Here is a 22,154-nt window from a genome sequence, read left to right on the forward strand (position 1 = left end):
AGTAGAAAATGATATTATCGTTTTATCTGTGATTTATGTAATAAATGTGTATTTACCTGTGCTTCAACAGAAGCCAGAAATATAGTGACGAAGTCCTTTCCACCGGTGACGCAAGCTCTTTGAGGGGGTTCAGGTTCGAAGTCGTAGTGAGCCAGCGCACTGATGTACCAGAACACAGCAAAAACGAGCCAGATCGCAAAGTGGATCACAACAGTACCAATGACGATCCAGCGCCATCGGAGATTTATCTGGAGAGAGAAAATAAATCATCTATGATTGTTAGATAAAGTCCAATAAAAGTTGATTTTCCAAACAAAAACTTGTAGTGCCAGTTTTACAAAGCGGGATCCCTTGGGGATTGATCAATCCCGCATATTAGTCCCTTGGTTATTGATTGAGCTCTGGGATTGAAATCTCTAAATAGATGTTATTCTTTCGCAATAATTTTAAGCTACCCACAGTTTGATTAAAGCGTATTTCTCTTTAGAAATAAGTTGAACGTCTTCTACATCATTGGATTCAGGTCTGGATTTCCCGAGGAGTAAGATTAATGCTTGATATGTCAAACTGCTTCACAGATGCAGACACGATTTTACTATCGAAAATGATGCTTAACTAGTTCAACTATTTGTCTTTCTGATATGCAGACACGATTTTACTATCGAAAATGATGCTTAACTAGTTCAACTATTTGTCTTTCTGATATGCAGACACGATTTTACTATCGAAAATGATGCTTAACTAGTCCAACTATTTGTCTTTCTGATAGAATTCGATTATTATTTTTGAGTTAATCTCAGTCATCTTTCAAAGTAGCTGTCTAGGAATAGTACTAGTAGAATAGTAGGTAATAGTAGAGAGTAGTAGATAGTAAAAATTTTCTTTACAGCGTTATACCACAAAGTTGATTGGAATACAATTATAACAAAATTAATAGACTAATAAAACTGTTGAAAATAAGTTCAAAGAATTAGTCATTAATCATTACTGATGTACTTTTGTTTGACATGGTAAAGCATTATTACAATCCAAGTAATTCTATGAATTCTAAAGACTTAGCACTTGAAGCAATAGGTGTTAATGAAACATACTTTAATTTTCTCAATAACTTTATTTTATTATTTTGACTCTAAATTAATGCACACAATTTTTTATATGTTAACGCAATGGCCGTCCAAGAGAGAAGAGAGAAAGGAAAATTGCCATACACAAAACTTTAATATTAAAGATAAATTATTGCCATTATTACACCTTTTTTGAGACTTATTTAATTAACTAATTTTATTATCTATGATGCACTATTTTTCACTATAATTCTACAATAATTTTACAATTTATGTTCATGTACTGAACATAGTTGGCGGGGCAAGCTTGACAAAAAACAAAACTATACTAGTATGAGAATATAAATTGTGTAAAATGTGTATGTATGAGAAATTAAACATAGTCTTACATCTTAAACCTAATGCAACTTTAAATTAAAACTAAATTATTTTAACAATATTATACCATTCTAAAGATATAAGAAACTTTGGCCTATAAATAATCTACTAGTTAACTAAAGGAAGCGGACATAATTTTTGATAAGAGCGAACATAGGTTCTACCATTTGCCATCTTTACTTCAGCCACTCTAACCTTATGGTCAGAGCCAGGAAATGTTTTAACAATGCGCCCCATGGGCCAATATAATGATGGCACATTAACCTGCTTCACAATGACCAAGTCACCCTCTTTTAAATTATCATAATTATATTTCCACTTGGGTCTATTTTGTAGTTGAGTTAAATAGTCATTGCTCCACAATTTCCAAAATTCTTGTTTAATTTTAGTACAAATTTGCCAAAACTTAAGTCTATTTATATTAATATCTGAAAGGTTCGGTTCTGGTATACTAGTGAGAGGAGCCCCAATTAGGAAATGTCCCGGAGTCAAATATGTTAAGTCAGATATATCGCTACTCATAGGGAGCAAGGGCCTAGAGTTTAATATGGCTTCTATTTGAGTAATAATAGTATAAAGCTCTTCAAAGGTTAAACAGGCAAAACCCACAACCCTTTTTAAATGATACTTTACGCTTTTTACCCCAGCTTCCCATAAACCACCAAACTCTGGGGCATAACTAGGTATGAACTTAAAATTAATTAATTTATCAGAGCAAAAATGATGTACAGAGTCCATATTATGTTTAGACGCTAAAAGATTATACAGTTCAGTTAAATAATTGGAAGCACCCTTAAATGTCTTTGCATTATCACAATAAATTCTATTAGGTACACCTCGTCTAGATATAAATCTTCGAAGACATGCTAAAAAGGTTTCAGTGGTAAGGTCACTGATTAATTCTAAGTGTATTGCTTTAGTAGAAAAGCAAACAAATAAGGCAATATATGCTTTTGTAATTAATGGTTTACGAATTCTAGCTATTTTCATTTCAAATGGACCACAAAAGTCAACACCGGTTACCTCAAAAGGTCGAGCGGGAGTAGTTCTCTCTGCAGGTAATGAACCCATAAGCTGTCTAGCAGTTGCGGCCTTGATTTGGAAGCATCCAATACACCTATGGAGTACCTTTTTGACTTCGCGAATACCACCTACTATCCAATATGCCTGCGATAATGAACTGAGAACTAACTTAGCTCCAGCATGTAATAGTCTTAAATGTTCAGAATTTATAAGAGTATGTGTAACATGGTCTGACTTGGGTAAAACTATTGGATGCTTTTTATCATACGAAATGTTTGGTGCATTATCTAAACGTCCTCCTACTCTTATTAATTGTTGATGATCAAGAAAAATGTGTAAGCTACTTAAGTTTGATTTTACAGGTTTATTTAATGTAAGTGATTTTATTTCATTATGAAAATGTATTTCCTGTATATGTCGAAAAATCATAACTTGAGAAGTGCATAATTCTTTAGGTGTTATTGCACCACATAATTTATTTTTAGGATTCTGTGTGTTGTTTTTAAATCTTAAAATAAGTGCAATAATTCTTCTTAACTTATAAAAATTTGAATATCTATAGAATATATCCTCACTTAAATCGAACTGTCCTACATTACAAAATTTTTTAACTGATTTATCACTATTTATAAGGGTATCACACGGCATACTATCCGTCACTACACAAGATTTATAATCATACATAATATGTTCATAGTATTTATCAGACAAGTACTGTGGTCCATGAAACCACATGTAGCTCTCCTCCAATTTATGTGGAGCAGTTCCCCGCGACAACAAATCTGCAGGGTTGTCTTTACCTTTGACATAGGTCCAGGTAAAATCTTTAGTTAAATCTGTAATTTCTCTTACTCTTCTTGAAACATAAGTATTTTTCTTTATGTTCTTGTTACCTAACCAAGCTAAAACTATCTGTGAATCTGAATGCAAAATCGTTCTTAAAGGAAAACGCGCCTTAAGTGTATTATTTACTTTGTGTGTTAATTGAGAGAGAAGAAGAGCACTATTTAGTTCTAAATTTGGAATTGTGAGTGTTTTCTTTAAAGGTGCTACTCGAGACTTAGAACACAGTAAGGCTACACTAACTCTACCATCTCTATGAAAAACTCTTAAATAGAGACAGCATGCTATTGCATCAAATGAAGCATCACAGTAACCGAGCAGCTCTACATTATTAGTATCACCAAAAACAATACCACGCTGAGTATTGATGGGATTCATCTTCTCTAAACTTTCACCAAATTTATACCACTTATCTAGCAGGCTTGAGGGTATAGCCTCATCCCAATTTATTTTTAAACTCCATAAACTTTGCATAAACAATTTAGCTGTAACTATTATAGGGCCAATAAGTCCCAAAGGATCATATATTTTACCTATAAAACTTAAAATTTCCCTTTTAGTTTTAAGTAACTTTAAATCTTGCGCTGGACATGAAAATACGAAGGAATCGGTAAGTATATTATATTTTAATCCTAAAGTTTTAATCATGTTGTCTTTATTAATATTAATATGCTCAAAATACCTCCTATTTGATGGTATATCTTCTAAAATTTGTGTATTATTTGAACACCATTTATGTAGTGTAAAACTGCCAAGGCTTAATAATTGTATAAGCTCTTGTTTCAGATTCCGAAGCTGATCTATGTTGTCAGCGCCACATATTATATCATCTACATAAGTATTTCTAATTATAGCATCTGCAGCTAGTGGAAACCTGTCTTTATAGATATAAGCAAGCTCCAACAAACACCTTGTAGCTAAGTATGTAGATGATTTCAAACCATAGGTAACTGTTTGCAACTGTAAACAAATTATAGGTTTCTGTGGATTATCTCGCCACAAAATATTTTGCAGAGGCGTGTGAATAGAATTAATGAAAATTTGCCTAAACATTTTTTCAATATCACACATCAATGTATAGCGATAAGTTCTAAATAATACTAGTATATCAAATAACTCACTTTGAACTATTGGTCCATTTAACATGACATTATTAAGTGATATTTTACATTGTGATTTCAGACTCCCATTGAACACAACCCGCAATTTGGTTGTCTTGCTATGCTCATTGTGCACTGCATGATGAGCTAGAAAATAAACAGGGTCACTATAAACATCATAATCATTTATATCTACTATTTTAGCATGTCCCAAAGATATGTACTCGTCAATAAAACATTTATATTGGTTAAAATATCTAGGATGAGCTTGAAACATCTTTTCTAATGAATAAAATCTCTGAAGTGCAGCTGTAAATGTATCTCCAATATGCAACATATTTAACGAAGTCTTTAGCGGTAAATCTACATAAAATCTGCAATTTTTTAAACTCATAGTATCTTTGAAGATACGTTCAGCTTTCTGAAATTCACAATTTACTTTATTAGTCACCTCAGGAACTTTTTCAGACAACCAAAACTTTTCCATTATGTCACTCAACTTATCTTCATTTTCTACCGCATGGTTAATAACTAAAGTAGTATCATTTTTTATATTATTACATGCCATTGAGCCACCCACTATGTACCCGAATAGAGTATTCTGTAACACCAATCCATTATTTAAATAAATGTGACCATGTAATAAGGTCTTAAAGTACAAATCTGCGCCGAGTAATAAAGAAATTTCAGAAGGGACATTAAAATTGACATCAGCTAACGTAACACTCTTGGGTATCTCCAAGCTACTTAAATCAAAATAATTTTGAGGCAATTTTGTGGTTATGGAATCCACTACATGACATTTTACCTGAAATTGAGTATTTTCAATTAGTGAGCTCAATGTGACATTTACAATTTGACTGACCTGATTATTATTGTTGCCTACACCTATGATATTACATGTTTGAGAAATAGGACTTAAGTATAACTGTTCAACAAGAGACCTTTTTATAATTGAAGCTTGACTGCCACTATCTAGTAGGGCCTTTACATAAAATTCTTGTCCATACTTATCAAATATCTTTACCTGTATAGTAGGTAACAAAACAGAAGTTACATTATTGAATAACAGTCTGTTAGAGTGCAAAGTTACAATATCTTTTTTCTCTTCATGTAAGAGTGAATTGTGTGCATGTTTACAAGTTTTACATTTAAAATTAAACTTACATTTGTCGCTGTGCTCACGTAGACATATTTTACAAAGTTTATTTAAATTGACAAAATTGAGTCGCTCATTTATGGTACTCATTTTAAATTTAGGACATAAAAATATAGGATGATCCATACTGTTACAAAATAAACAAGCTTTTTTGATAACGGTGTTTATTGCCTTAGGACTCTGTTTAAAACGAGGACCTTCATAGCAAGGTGCACCCTTTAATGTGGGGCTATCCTCAAGCGCCATAGCACGCTTTTCCAAAAAAGTCAGAAATCCATCAATAGTAGGCATTTGATCAAAGTCCACCTTATCCAGATGATAAGCCCTATTGGTGTATGAATCTAATTTGCGACTTAATATTGATATTAACAACATATCCCAACTATCGGTGGGCATATTTAAATTTTTAAGTGCATACAATTGTTGTCTTATATCAGATACGAATGACCGAATTATAGCTGCAGTTCCTCTTTGCATTTGAGGTAAATCTAGCAAAATGTTTATATGATTAGACACTAAACGTGGTCTGTTGTCATAACGCTTGTTTAACAATTCTAAGGCAATTGGATATGATTCATTTTCAATCGGTAAGTTAATAATTAAAGAAAGAGCATCATCAGTAACATATTTTCTTAAATAAAATAATTTTTGAACATTGGAAAGAGATTGATTTTTATCTATTACTGCCAAAAATAAGTCCATGAAAGATTTAAATTTTGTAAAGTCTTTTCCATCAAAACTACATATATCAATATTTGGTAATTTAGAATTAGAAATGCTAACACTAGCTAAACTCTCACCGTTTCTTAATAAACCTAGGGTTTCATTTAATTTTGACAAAATTTGAAAATACTTTTCCTCAACATCTGATATGTTTTCACCGTCTTTCTCATCAATTGACAATATATCTAAGGATACTTCTTCGTATTGTTTCAATGTACTTACAAGCTTCTCCTTTCTTGCCTGCAACATGTCCTTGCTTGCAGCAGCTAGCGCAACCGGGTCTTTTATAAAAGACTCGATCCTTGTAATTATTGCTTTAAGTTGTCGCCTTTTTATCCTAAGACGTTTAATTTCCGTCTCCATTTTATAATGTTTACGTGAAAAATATTCCAATTGCGAAATAAACTTATAAAAGATTTAAAACACGACAATGTATTGTCCGAAGCTATAGGATGACAGCCGGGAGGTGTCAAGTGCAAGTGACAGATGATTGTCACCACAGAACACTATTGTCACACTTGACTGACGTTTCGTGCTGAAGTTAGCGTCTCGCTGTTCTTTGATGCGGCGAACGAAATGCAAATGGCTGCTCTATTTATGCGTTGATCGTGACGTCACACTCCCAACCAACTTCACACCAATTGAAAAAACTCCAACGAAGAAAGTATGAAATTCGTCCACAAATATAGATTTGGGAACTTACGTAGGCCTCCAGCAACTTCTTGGGCACCATGCATAGGATGAATGCTCCACGAACTTGTGTTTTCACCATAGGTATCCGCCACCGACACTATGTGCTTTCATAGCAAGCACGCCGGGTAATATTACGACGAATCACTGATTTTATTCAATTAACAATCGAAGGACCACTAAAGTATGTTAATGAAACATACTTTAATTTTCTCAATAACTTTATTTTATTATTTTGACTCTAAATTAATGCACACAATTTTTTATATGTTAACGCAATGGCCGTCCAAGAGAGAAGAGAGAAAGGAAAATTGCCATACACAAAACTTTAATATTAAAGATAAATTATTGCCATTATTACACCTTTTTTGAGACTTATTTAATTAACTAATTTTATTATCTATGATGCACTATTTTTCACTATAATTCTACAATAATTTTACAATTTATGTTCATGTACTGAACAATAGGGTTTCGCCTAAATTCAAATGCATGACCTAGTATCGAATCACGAGTTATATTCACGTTGCAACCTTGTTTATATTATTATCATGTTAAAATATTTCAAGTAAATAACAAGTCATAGCAAGGATGTTTGTTACAATATGACCTAGAGTACCTAGACTATTGGCAGGCCTCAAAAGTCTCTCAATAAATTTACTCCATAAAGATTGGATTTTTCATATAAACCTTTTTATACGATTCTCGCAATTTTTGGCGCGAACTTGTAGAGGCCTATGTCTAGCAAAGGATTGCGATAGGCTGAAATGATATGATGATGATGATACGATTAGGTCAGTTAACTTGCGTACGACTTATCTGGTGGTAAGCGGTTACTGTAGCCTACACGGCTGTAATACCAGAAGCATTGAAAACATGTTGCCGACCTTATCCCCCACCCTCCCAACGAGCTCTCTACTTTACCCACCACAGGAACACAACTTGAAAGCAGTGTTATTTAGCTTCATACGAATTATTGTCAAAAATGTATCATCATCATCATCATCATCAGCTCACGAACTGCTGAGCATAGGCCTCCCCTAAAGCTTTCTACAAAAATGTATATAATAAGCAAAATCGAAATCGAAAGATCTGTATTGCTTAGACTTGTAATTATGTAACCAATGCTAACGAATAAGTCAATATATGGGGTTGCTCTTTATAAAGTTGATAAGTAATGCAATTAAAATTGTTGAAAATGTAAGGTTATTTACTTTAGTACTTCGAGACTTAAAAAGACAAGCTCAAGGAAAGTTTGTGGAACTGAAAGGAAGGTTGTCTTTTTGACTGCCTTCAAAAAAGAGTTGTTCTCATTACAAACACAGAACATATCAAGATTTAACTGGTTTATATATATGTATATACCTTGGTCGGCAAACAAGCGTAGGGCTCACCTGGTGGTAAGCGATTACCGTAGCTTAAAGACGTCTGCAACACCAGAAGCATCGCAAGCGCGTTGCCGACCCAATCCCTAATCCCCCCCCCCCAGGAACTCTGGTCACCTTACTCACCACAGGAACACAAAACTGCTTGAAAACAGTATTATTTAGCTGTGATCTTCTGTAAGGTCCGGGGTACTACACCAGTAAGGCTGCTCCGTATTTTGAGTAGGAAATTTCCTGCTGTGACCTCAGTAAATCGAATTCAATGATTCAATTTTATTCGAAAGTTAGTATTTTGTGAGGTTTCCGGCTGTCATATCGTAAACAACACAGTGTCAACGTTCCGAAAAATTATTTGCAAATAAATAGAAACACACAGTAGTTTTCCAAGTTACTTAACGATATGAAGAAAACAAAGTGCTATTTGCGTGTTACGCATATCAAACAGTGCATATTGTATAATTTTGCGACAATTACGAAGACCAAAATTGAAGAAGACGCAAGTGGTGGGTAGGTTACGAATATTCATTTATAGACAATTCTCAATATCGTAGAAGACTGTCAACGTCAAAGTCACCGTAGTGTTGCCAGCAACGAAAATTAAAACTCCCCATTAAATATGGAAAATCAATTCGAACTTTTATACAGCAAATTGAAAATAGAAATGCAAAAACAAATACTAGAATTAACCAATACTATTATGGAGAAAATAGACGAAAAAATTAAACCTGTCCTTGAAGAAAACAAAAAGCTGCGAAATGAACTAGTTAAATTAGAGAAAAAGGTGGAATATATGGAAAGAGATAAAAAATTTAACAATATCATAATTTATGGGATGAAAGAAGAAAAAGAGTCTACGTTAGAACTATTTACAAAAGTAAGGGAATGCTTTTTACAAGAATTGGAAATAAATGTAGAAGAATGGGAAATAAACAAAATACACCGTATTGGAAACATACAAAAAAGTGGAAAACAGAGGCCTGTACTCTTTTCTTTTGTAAGCGGATGGAAAAAGAGGGAAATTATGGAAAACAAAAAGAAACTAAATAATATATATATATATTGCAGAAGACTACTCCAAGGAAACACTAGAAAAAAGAAAGGCGCTACAACCTCAGCTTATAGAGGAAAGGAAAAAGGAAATTTTGCCATCATTAAATATGATAAATTAATTGTTAAAAGAAACACTATAAAGGAGAAGAGGAAAAGACAGATACCTACCCCTCCTGAAACTGATGCACATCCGAGGAAACAAAAGACATTAAACACTTTATCCAACAAAAGAATTAACGCATTTGATAAAATGAAAGGTCGATCGTCATCCTTTACTGGAAACCTAGACGCTGAAGAACAATAACAACTAAACACTGGTCACCAGAAACAGCAAACAAATAATAAACAATAATAAACAAAGTAATTGACAATAAAGAAACAAATATCTCTCCCCCAAGACGACTGGTCCTCGTGGGGGAAAAAAACCACAACCCTCCAACAACACAAGATAAAAATAGCAAAAACAGGCGTCGGAAACTAAAAGTTCCAAAAATTTATATAGCAGCCCTTAATGTACTCACATTGAAAAACGAGGAAAATCTTGCAGAACTCATATATGCTTTAAAAGAGATCAAATGGGACATCATCGGCCTGAGTGAAGTAAGGCGAACGGGAGAAAGAATTATCAGACCCAGACTTCCTCTTATATTATATAGGAACGACTCCAGGTCACCATGGTGTTGGATTTATCATCAAAAGACACCTACTAAATTATGTGGAGAGCTTCATTGGAATATCAGAACGCATAGCTTTGATTAATCTTAAGCTACCGGGATACGAAGATCCATGGTCCATTATACAAGTATACTCGCCTACAGAACAATACGATTCAGGATCAATAGATTCATTCTACCTAGAACTAAATAAAACAATCCAAGACCATACTTACAAGAACCTTATTGTAATGGGAGACTTCAACGGCCAAATTGGAGTTCAACAACCAGAAGAAAACACAGTTCTAGGACCTTTTGTATATCGAAAAAAGACCAGAAGTAAAAACGGAGAAAAGCTTATATATTTTGCTCAGGAAAATTGTTTGAAAGTTTTAAACACAATGTTCAAAAAGAAAAAAAAGAAAATGTGGACCTGGATATCGCCAGACGGAAAAACAAAAAATGAAATAGATTTCATAATGACAAATAAAAGCAGATACTTTTTAAATATTACAGTAATAAGTAATTTTAACTTCAATACCAACCATCGGATGATTCGAGCAGAGCTAATGACAATCCCGCCAAAGAACCCAAGACCTAGAAATAATACAATAAATAGAAAACCTAATAAATACCAAACAGCCCAAATAGGCAATTATATAATATCAAAACCTACAAATTATGAACAAGACACAACAAATATGAAGTTGCAAGAAAAATATAACTGGTTAGAAAGAACAATCAAAACATCTATTCAGCAAGGGACTTGTAGCAAAGACCTATCTAACAAGTGGATGACTACAAACACTATGAACCTTCTGAATCAAAGAGCTGACTTAATCAAGGGAAAGAATACTAACGATAGTCGAAAGCAAATAGCAAAATTGAGCAAAGAAATAAAAACAAGTATAAGAAAAGACAGAATACAGAGTAGAATGGAAACAATTGAAAGGCATATTTTACAGACAAGAGGAATAAAAAAGGCATATAAAGAGTTAACAAACAAAAAGGACTGGATCGTACAGATGAAACATAACAATGGATTAAAGGAGAAGCGAAGGCAAGGAATATTAGGAATCGCTACATCATACTACAAGGAACTATATCAAAGTACTGCAGAGGAAAAAGAAATAGAACTGTTTGACATCTCACCTGTACCCAGCATCATGCAAGAAGAAATAGAATTTGCTTTGGAAACCCAAAAAAATGATAAAGCTCCTGGACCTGACGGAATAAGCAACGAAATATTAAAACAAGTAAAACATACAATAACACCTATTCTCAGAGAATTTTTCAATGAGATCATCAACATGGAAATGATTCCACAGCAATGGACTAAATCTAATATAATCCTTCTGTACAAAAAAGGCGATGAGTATGATATCGGAAATTATCGGCCCATAAGTTTGATGTCCAATCTATATAAAATATTTGCAAAGATCATACTCAAACGAATGGAAAGAAAACTTGACGAACAACAGCCAATAGAACAGGCAGGTTTTAGGAAAGACTACTCAGTACTTGATCATATCCATGTTACTAGACAAATCATTGAGAAATACACGGAACATCAACTTATATACTATTTGGCATTTGTCGACTACAGTAAAGCATTTGACTCGTTGATAATGCAAACATCTGGGAGGCATTAAGAGAACAAGGGATAGAACAGAAATATATAAGACTGATCAGAAACGTATACCAAAATAGCTCAGCGTGCATTCAGCTAGAAAAGAAAGGAGATTCATTTAAGATTAAAAAAGGAGTAAGACAAGGAGATCCTCTCTCTCCAAAACTTTTCTCCGCTGTTTTAGAAATGATTTTCAGAAAGTTCGACTGGGAAAATCTGGGCTTAAACATCGACGGCCGCACGTTAACACACTTAAGATTTGCTGATGATATTGTGTTATTCGCAAAAACGCCAGGCGACCTACAAATAATGTTAAACGAGTTAGCATATGAGAGTGATAAAGTAGGACTAAAATTGAATCCCGAGAAAACAAAAGTTATGAGTAATGGATATAAAAGCGGTATAAATGTGGGTGAGTCACAAATCAGTTATGTAGACGAATATATATACCTCGGTCAGCTAATATCACCTAATGATAATATAAACAAAGAAATCGAAAGAAGGATAGCAAACAGTTGGAAAAGGTATTGGGATCTAAAAGAAGTCATGAAAGACAAAAATGTAGATATAACAATAAACAGTAAACTTTTTAATGCCTGTATCTTACCAATTTTAATGTATGGGAGCCAAACATGGCCCATAACAAAAAACACAATGGACAGAATTGCCATTTGCCAACGAGCAATGGAGAGAAATATGATAGGAGTAAAAAAGGGGGAAAGAAAGCGAAATATCGAGATTAGGAAAAAAACCAGGATACAGGACGTCGCCATAAAAATAAAAAGACTAAAATGGAAGTGGTCGGGACACACGATTAGAGGAAAGGACAAGTGGAGCAAAATAGTTACACAATGGTACCCAAGGAAAGGTAAAAGAAAAAGAGGTAGACAACAAAAAAGGTGGGATGATGATATCAGACAGATTGTAGGTACAACATGGAGTAGGGTGGTCAGAGAGAGATTAGAATGGAATAGGTTGGAGGAGGCCTTTGTCGATTGGCAAACGGACTTACAGAAAATTAAAAAACGTCATATGTGTGAATAATTTTAACATAATTGTAAATTTAATGTCCGAATAAAGGCTTTTTTTATTTTTTTTTTTATTTTTTTTTTAGTATTTTGTATTGGTGGAGTATGATCCTAGCAGTACGTAAGTATGTAAATGACATTGACCGATGTTGACGATTTCTTATTTTTTAATACACTAGCTATACCCTGCGGTTTCACACGTGTTAATTTGAAAAAAAATATATCCTATAGCCTTCCTCGATAAATGGCCATCTAACCCTGAAAGAATTTTTCAAATTGGACACTAAATAGTTCCTGAGATTAGCGCTTTCAAACAAACAAACAAACTCTTCAGCTTTATAATATTGGTATAGATATAGCGAAATTTGTGCCTATTTTTGTTTACGAATAAACGTTTTTTTTTTTTAATTTTGTGCTATTATTATTTTTTTTACATCTGACCTGTATTTATAAATAAATATCTTATAACATGTGTATGTTCGTGTCGATCGTCTGTTCCTATGAAAAGCAACTTAATGCTTGTGTTACAGGTAACAACCAACTGTTAGAAATATTTTTTTTAATATACATCCAAATAATACATATAAAGATATATAAATACAAATATTACACTCAGACTTAGACGGGAATCGAACCCGCAACCCGCGGAACAGAAAGCAGGCCCACTACAAACTGTGCCAACGAGCTAGTCCAGTTTATAAGTATTGTACGTGTCCTTCAGTTAGTCAAGGGGCCCATGATGCTCATTCATACAGAACAACAGGTAAGGCTGCTTAATTGTATGGATTGATTATATAGCTATCGCTATAACTGTTTATATGTTAAAATGAGGTCAAACAACTAAACAGCTTCACATGATGTAATTTTTTTATTATTGCCGCAAATTTGCAACATAAGTGGAGTTGCGTCTCTAGAAAATTAATTGATGAAGACATGAGTAAACAATTTTTTTTTAATCTTGATGTAACAGAGTAACTTCTACATAATCCAAGTTCATAAAAAATTTAAAACACTTTCATTTACAGTCGGAACATTTACGACTAAGTTGTTACAGTACTTAAGATATAAAGATAATGAATACATACCTAGTGTTTAATTAATCTAGAGTCGTTTATTTATTTATTTATGATACATTTTAACCGTCTATCTACGAAGAAGGGCTAATGTATTTTGAACATATGCACAATATTAGAACACGCTAATCTTAAAAACTACCATATTCATTAAAAAAAATATGTATATATCGGTTGGTTGACTAACTCGTAAGATCCCACAGCTGGGCATAAGCCACTTTCTACACGTATGAGAAGGGTTTTATTCATTAGAAAATATACTTATGGTAATTATGTACAACCCTGGACACTAATTTATGGGGTTGGGGGGAAAGAGGGGGGTTGGGTGGGGGGGGAGGGTGGGTTGGGGGGGAGGAGGGTGGGTTTTCACCCCTCCGGCAGACTATTTTCGTGTAAACCCCGTTGTTACAAAGACATCGTGGTTAATGTTTTAAGGTTAAATTATGGGGTTAAGGGAGAAAAGGGGGGTTGGGAGGGGTAGGAAGGGTGGGTTTCTACCCCCCCTAACCCTCCCTGGCAACTATTATCGTGTAAACCCCATAGTTACGAAAATATTGTGGTTAAAGTTTTGAGGTTACAATACCTTAGATTTGATTATTACAATACCTTAGAGCTCCGTGTCTGACTCTAGCTTAATTCCAGTGCTGCGGGAAATGCACTCATGCTCCATTCCACGACTTTCACACGTTATTTTCAAAAAAAATGTACGTAAAAACGATCTCTATTGCAAAATCAAAATACGATACGAACTGATCTTTAACGACTGACAAATAGAAACTTTTAAACAAAATAACGCGTCACTTAGCATTACTTTTAGAAAAAATTTAAACACAAAATCATTATTCTTATCTAAATAACTGTACATAAAATAAAAACAGTAACAATTATTAAAAATACGATACGAACTGACGTTTAACGACATAGACAACATAAACAGTTCTAAAACAGACTATTAAACAAAATGATTGTAGTGTATTTTATTTTAATTTCATGTCATACTTTTTACTGAAATATATTTTTATTTTTATTTTAATTTTTGTCATTGCAAAAAAAAACAACCATAACGTATCTAATTTAAAATTATCATATACATATAATTAATATTGTATATAAAATTAATTGCTATACTTTATATATTATATATAAAATTAATTAAACATTTATCGACAGTTTCGTTTAACAAAAAAAAAAAAAAAAAATAACCCTAACCTATTTAACTTAAGAAGTACGTTTAACGACAGTTTCGTTTAACAAAAAAAAAAAAAAAATAACCCTAACCTATCTAACTTAAGAAGTACGTTTAACGACAGTTTCGTTTAACAAAAAAAAAAAAAATAACCCTAACCTATCTAACTTAAGAAGTACGTTTAACGACAGTTTCGTTTAACAAAAAAAAAATAATAACCCTAACCTATCTAACTTAAGAAGTACGTTTAACGACAGTTTCGTTTAACAAAAAAAAAAAAAAAAATAACCCTAACCTATCTAACTTAAGAAGTACGTTTAACGACAGTTTCGTTTAACAAAAAAAAAAAAAAAAAATAACCCTAACCTATCTAACTTAAGAAGTACGTTTAACGACAGTTTCGTTTAACAAAAAAAAAAAAAAATAACCCTAACCTATCTAACTTAAAAAGTACGTTTAACGACAGTTTCGTTTAAAAAAAAAAAAAAAAAAATAACCCTAACCTATCTAACTTAAGAAGTACGTTTAACGACAGTTTCGTTTAACAAAAAAAAAAAAAAAATAACCCTAACCTATCTAACTTAAGAAGTACAACGTTTAACGACGTGGGGGGAAGGGGGGAGAGGATGGGGAACGCTACCCCTGGTACCACTGTCACACCTCAGAACCCCATAGTTATGGAGATATCCATGGTTAAAGTTTTCAGGCTAGAAGAAGAATTTCGAAAGTTAGAGGAACGCTTGGCTCCGGCGCTGCGGGAAGTGCAGCCCTTCCGCCCTTGCGTGCGAAAGCACGCTCACTCATGCTCCGTTCCGCAGCGGAGGCTGGTCGCCTGCGGCGACCAGCCTCAGCCGCTCCTCTACGCATTCGTTCGCGCGCTTTCGCACGGCGGGCGAGGGCTGCCCTCCCTCCGCGCCTCCGCGGCACAAAAAAAACACTCTAGGGGTAGGACAGACCAAGACCACGTGGACAGTGGGGTGCTCCGATTCGGTTTTGGGTATTTTTCGAATTTCTAAACCTATATTCTAGCACGCAATGTTAAACTATCTCAAAGTATTTTTAATCTATTTCTATCTCTGACTTATTTATGGATACAAATTTAAAAGTACTTTAAGAAAAGAAAATTACAATTATTTGAGATATTAATAATAAATAAAAATAGCTTAGATTATTAAATCTTAAAAATGATTTTTATATAATTTATATTATGCATTTAATAATCTGTCCCAGAACTCAGTTTATGTTGTCTATGTCGTTAAACGTCAGTTCGTATCGTATTTTTAATAATTGTTATTGTGTTTTAAATTATCATTTTATTTCACCATTAGTTCGAAAAATAACGTGTGAAAGTCCCAAAACGGAGCATGAGTGGACGTCCCGCAGCACAACTACGCGTTATTTTGTTTAAAAGTGGCGTTATTTTGTTTAAAAGTGTCTATTCGTCAGTCGTTAAAGGTCAGTTCGTATCGTATTTTCATCTTACAGTAAAAATCGTTTTTACGTAAATTTCTTGGAAAATAACGCGTGATAGTCGCAGAACGGAGCATGAGTAAACTTACCGCAGCACCAGAATTAAGGTGGAGTCAAAAATAACAAAAATTTAACCTTAACCTTATCTCTGTAACAACGGGGTTTACACGAAAATAGGCTGCCGGAGGGGTGAAAACCCACCCTCCTCCCCCCCCACCCAACCCCCCTCTTTCCCCCCAACCCCATAAATTAGTGTCCAGGGTTGTACATAATAGTCATACTTATTAATAATAATTGTGTTTGCACGCAAACGAAAAAAAAAACCGCCTTCAATATGTAGACGAAAAATTAGTCAAGTAAATACGCATTATCAAAGATTACTCCAAAAGTTGTAATCAGATCTCGATGAAATTTAAATGTGACCACATGATAAACATCGGATTTCGATTAAATTAAAAATTATCAAAATTAGTACACCCAGTAAAAAGTTATGCGGATTTTGGAGTTTCCCTCGATTTTTCTAGGATCCCACATCAGATCTCGGTTTCCTTATCATAGTACTACACCAACAATTTCCAACAAAAAAATAATTATCAAAATCAGTTCATAAACGACGAAGTTATCCCCCGAACATCCATAAAAAAATATACGGTCGAATTGAGTAACCTTTTTTGAAGTCAAAAAAATATAAATATTATAAAAGTCTACCCTTACCAAAGTATGGAAAGTGTCGTTCAACAAGCGAATATTCTCAAAAGGCACATTCGATATCAGGGCAACGTTCTCGACGCCACCCTTCGTTATCAGACGCTTGGGTAAGTCGCTGTGCGCTCGGTACCGCAGCGCGGGCTCCATTCTGGAATACAGTGACGTTTAACTGACTTCAAAATAACTGTTGGCGGGTAAACAAAAACATAATTTCAATTTAGATCGACATGTACAATGTAGGTAGTCGAAAAAGTAGTCAGTCAAATATACATTATTAGGGATATCGCAAAAACTTTTTGTCTCAATTCTTGAGGCTTATTATTGTTTTATATGTGTCACAAAAGGTTAGAGGTTTCCATATTTTTAAATGTCACAATTTTTTAATGCTTTTCATGTGTTTTCTCAATCTATACAAATAAATAAAATTGGAGTGTCTGTTTGTAATATTAAAATAACCGCTTTTTACTAAATGCACATGGATGTATACACGGTACATATACCAAAAATTTTTTTTTCCAATTATTGTCTGTATGTCTGTTTGTTCCAGCTGTCTAGCCGATGTAATAAGGAGTAACATAGGCTACTTTTATTTTAGAAATTTATTTTGTATCTGCGAAATAAACAATATTTTTTTGGGCACAGCTAGCTAGGTAATAATAAATTAAGTATGCTTTAAGAAGTTTCCCAAATACAAATAATAAAAAGTCTTTTAAGCCGTACATTGCGTTAACATAATTTACCTTTTCATTTATACCAATTAAAATTATCATACCGTGACGCATTGTTTTATCAGAGAACAAATATTGACTCGACGGTCGACTACCGCGTTCTCTTCTTTATTTACATAAATATACATATACAATATAAAACAACGTGGCAAAATGCATTACGTATTATTACTAGGCATTTTATGCGGTTTTGCTCGCGTTTTTCAGTTCAAAATCAAAGATAACTTTGTTCAAATAGACTTCGAAAGCACCTTTAAACCGTGTTTTTGCAATTAAAAATTATATTTATTTTAATTGTAAGTTATAAACATTTTTGAATTTCATATCATGTAAGTTATAGTTGAAAGGTAAAGCTACCACCGATTCGGAATGAAGATTCTGCAGAGACGAACCGACTAGAAACTCCATAGTTAGTCTTTAATAAAAACTGTGTTAAGTTACTATAGCAGCGTGCTATGTCTTATTTTGTTTATTAGATACCAGCTTTCCAGCCCGGCTTCGCACGGGTCCTTTGAACAATTTGTTTGTGCTTCGACAGTACAAAAACGTCGTTACAAAAAGTCCTTTAACCCATAATTTAATTTATTATATATACATTTTTTCATGCAAAGTCGGCAAACAAGCGTACGGTTCACCTGATGGTTACCGTAGCTTATAGACACCTGCAACACCAGAAGCATCGCAAGCGCCTTGCCGATTGGAGCTCTGGTCACCTTACGGGAACACAACACTGCATGATAGAAATGTTATATAGCTATGATCTTCTGTAAGATCGAGGTACTTTAGCAGCCCGACTAAGATTTTGAGCAGGATATGCCAGATGTGCATAAAAATTACATTCCAAACAAAAGTTTTATCTTCTCTGAAGTACGTTCTAACACTTCTAATACAGAATGCCTAGTGCGAGTTTTATTTACAGAAACGCGTTTGTACGTGAAGATTATTTGGTATGGGAATTTAAGCAATGCAGCCGAGACGATAAAGAATAGAATACGATACAATCGATACAGAGCCATCTAGCGGCAAACCCGAGAACTAGGTTGCAATTTTTAAATTCCCCATACAAAATGAAGTTAAAATTTACACCCGTTATTGCGAGGCGGATTAAACAAAACTCGCACTGGGCACTCTGCTTTGCTATAGAATAGACCAAGGCCCGCGATACGCCTTTAGTAACTTTTCATTTAAATTAAATAAGTTAAAAAACAATTTTAATCTATATTAAATGAAGGCAACTTTATGCTTATTCAAATAAGGATTAATACTGATCAGGAGAGCTTAGTAAATTAAGTAATATATTAAAACGAATTATTTACAAATAAAATGTTTACTGTGAGTCAACCTTAGGAGATAGATATATCGCATCGCGGACGTTTTTGTAAGCCTTTTTGTGATAAACAATTCTATAGTAGGTACATTGTTTTGATGTATCTTATACGGCATAACCAGAGTTCGCCACGTAAGCTCTCGAAAAATCGTTTTATTGACGGTTTCGTCACAAAACGGACTTTTCTCTAATTAATCTACCCACCCCGGCTTCGTAGAGGTGTAATTTTGATACTAAATATAAAATAAATATTTGCAATTTAGTAGCAAAAAATGTGTTTATTTACGATATCACATTAGAAACCTCTAAAACTATCAGTCTTCCTCTACTATATTATGCATGTATTATACAAATAAACCTTCCTTTGGAATCTTTCTATCTACTAAAGAAAACCACATCAAAATCCGTTGCGTAGTTTTAAAAATCTAAGCATACAGAGAGCGGCAGCGGGAAGCGACTTTGTTTTATATTATGTAGTGATAATTATTTCTATCAAAATTGTATTTTCCATACTATGTAGTGATAGCAATAGTATGAAGGATTTGTATATAAGTAGTAACAATAAAATATTACACATACCAGTAAAGCTTCCACATAGCCATACAGTTATGGTAAATGAGAAATACGACCATATATAAAATAGACTGACTATGATACAACGAATTAAAAGGCAAAAGAATACCATAACACGAATATTATATAATATAAAAATGAGTCGCTGAATGTGTTGCTAAGCGCAAAACTCGAAAACGGTTGGACCGATTTCGCTAATTCTTTTTTTAAAATATTCCTTGAAGTACGAGGATGGTTCTTACGGAGAGAGAAAAATGCTAAAAAAAAAATTTAAATTTCCTGAAAAAGTCTAAAAACAACACTTTTCTATACTCCCATACAAAAGATTTGTGATAATACTTAAAAGTCAATTTGAACTTTAATACCATATGATAAAGTTTGTGTTAGGCGATACGAAGTTCGCCGGGTCAGCTAGTAATAAATAAATGAACAAATAAGTATTTGATTATGATCTAGTCATGAAGTAAATTAAAAATTAATAATTCTTAATATAATTGCCTCTGATAGATTTAATTCTTATAAATGAAGTAAGTAAATACAAAATTATGAAAGGCTAATTTTTAAAAAATAATCCGGTTAAAATTGAATAAAACTGGTAATAAAATTATTCAACGATAAGTTAGCGGTTCAATTAGCGTCGCAGATATAAACAAAATATGAATATGGATTGTGAATAGCTTATGTTAATATTATATTTATGCGCGTTCTTGAACCGTGGAAAAGTATAAGTCGTGACTATAAATATTGTTGATCCACGATTTAAACTTTTCATCATAAATAACCTTAAAAAAATTGAAATACAAACTATTTATTCTTTAATACTATATGTTCATTTTTTTTAATTATATTCACACGTATAAATGATTATTTGTAGTTTTATTACTTTTATAATTTAACTAGCTGAGCCCGCAAACGTTGTTTTGCTATATTTGTTATATTTACTTAGGGCTATGAAAAATAGATGTTGGCCGATTCTCAGACTACCCGATATGCACACAAAATACTTATACGTCTTACTGTACACAAAAAATAAGTTAATATATAGTTATTGTAACAGACTAAGAAAAAATTATTTCTAGCAAATTTTTACACGCTTTTTTTTTTTGTTTTTGCATTAAAAAATTAATTTAAGACACACACACATACTTGTTTGTAATTGACTTTTTATTTTTCTACAAATAATGTAATTTGTTTTTGCACATCAAGTTTTATTGGTGAAGTAATTTTTTCTTTTTTTATCGAAAAGTGACTTTTAAGCGCTATTCTTAGTTTAACTTACCTTTTAACATCAACTCTCTTAACAGTACTCTTCTGAGGGTAAGCAACATGATTCTGATTTATTGATTTATTTACATCTAGTGGTTTATCATTCTGAACATTCAAGCTTGTATTACTTTGAGTAATTATAATTTTCGGTAGCTGTTGTGATAGACGCCTCAATCTCTCAGACTTATAACTAGAACTCAGACTTTCATTTGATACCAATTCATTTTCGATCTTCAACTCGACGGATGTTTTAACTTTATTTGGTACACTGTATATTTGATTATCTGTTTCTTTATTAACTTCTTGTATAGTTGCGTATTCAGGATTCTCTTCATTCGTTAATGGATCTTCATGATTTTTGACAGTTTTTAAATAATTAAGACACTCATCGTACAATTGGTTGATTTTTTCGTATTCCGTATCATTCTTAGTTACATCTTCCATTTTAACACTTATTATTTCTTTATTTACTTCACGCACTTCACAGATTTAATTATTGAATTTTTAAATTATTTTGTTTTTCAATATATTTAATAATAACATCGTTTATATTATTGCTATCATTACTTTTTCAAAATTGACCGATATGATTAGCTAAGAGCGTAATGTGATGTCGAGTGATAGCGTTATCATTGTTATCAGTGGTAATTGCGAGTGGAGTGCTCGGCGGACTGGTCCGGAGCGACCTTGAACGGATGCTGTGGGTTAATCTGCGTCAGACGTTTTATAATAATTTCAATAGCAAGACGTATGGACCATACGCGTATGGTGTAACTTTTGTGATAAAAATTGATAGATAATGCCTATGTATGCATCCTATAAGTATCAATTAAAATAATATTATTAACTTTTTTTTATTTCTTGATGTATATTATCAAGTTCTTTTGTTTTCATATTATGTGTATTATAAATTATCTTCTTTTACACTTTTTATACACACAACTTCTTCATGTTTGAGACAATCTGTATTCGACCATAATAAGATAAAGGAATTTTATTTTATTGACTACTGCGTCTTACTTAGCTGTAACTATAGCTAAACAAAATCTTAAACTAGAACCAATCAACAGCTTCATATAGAACTGATGAACTGATAC

General features: G+C 33.1%; 2 protein-coding genes across 2 annotated transcripts in view; both read right to left on the minus strand.

Moving 5' to 3' along the window:
• The window catches only part of LOC123664785 (inward rectifier potassium channel 2-like), a 36,945-nt gene extending 15,221 nt beyond the window's left edge, over nucleotides 1-21,724 (minus strand). The window contains exons 1-3 of the mRNA XM_045599263.1: nucleotides 21,071-21,724; nucleotides 17,170-17,311; nucleotides 57-248 (exon numbers count right to left, since the gene is read on the minus strand). Of these exons, the coding sequence (XP_045455219.1) occupies nucleotides 57-248; nucleotides 17,170-17,311; nucleotides 21,071-21,501 (765 nt within the window). The 5' untranslated portion in view covers nucleotides 21,502-21,724. The remainder of the gene's footprint in view (nucleotides 1-56; nucleotides 249-17,169; nucleotides 17,312-21,070) is intronic.
• LOC123664784 lies at nucleotides 4,417-7,440 on the minus strand. The gene is made up of 2 exons (XM_045599262.1): nucleotides 4,860-7,440; nucleotides 4,417-4,555 (listed from the first exon to the last, which is right to left on the minus strand). Exons 1-2 carry the CDS (start codon nucleotides 6,651-6,653, stop codon nucleotides 4,487-4,489), a joined length of 1,863 nt encoding a protein of 620 aa, XP_045455218.1. The 5' UTR covers nucleotides 6,654-7,440; the 3' UTR covers nucleotides 4,417-4,486.
• Nucleotides 21,725-22,154: the final 430 nt, after the last annotated feature.

This window comes from Melitaea cinxia, chromosome 22 (assembly GCF_905220565.1).
Source record: "Melitaea cinxia chromosome 22, ilMelCinx1.1, whole genome shotgun sequence".
NCBI lineage: Eukaryota > Metazoa > Arthropoda > Insecta > Lepidoptera > Nymphalidae > Melitaea > Melitaea cinxia.

What these genes read in the sequence shown, in the direction of transcription:
- LOC123664784 (XM_045599262.1), bottom strand. Translation starts at nt 6,653, where the DNA reads ATGGAGACGGAAATTAAACGTCTTAGGATAAAAAGGCGACAACTTAAA. An exon ending in TGTCTGAAAAAGTTCCTGAG is followed by an intron (nt 4,556 to 4,859) that starts GTGACTAATAAA and finishes TTTATTTTCTAG; the next exon opens with CTCATCATGCAGTGCACAAT.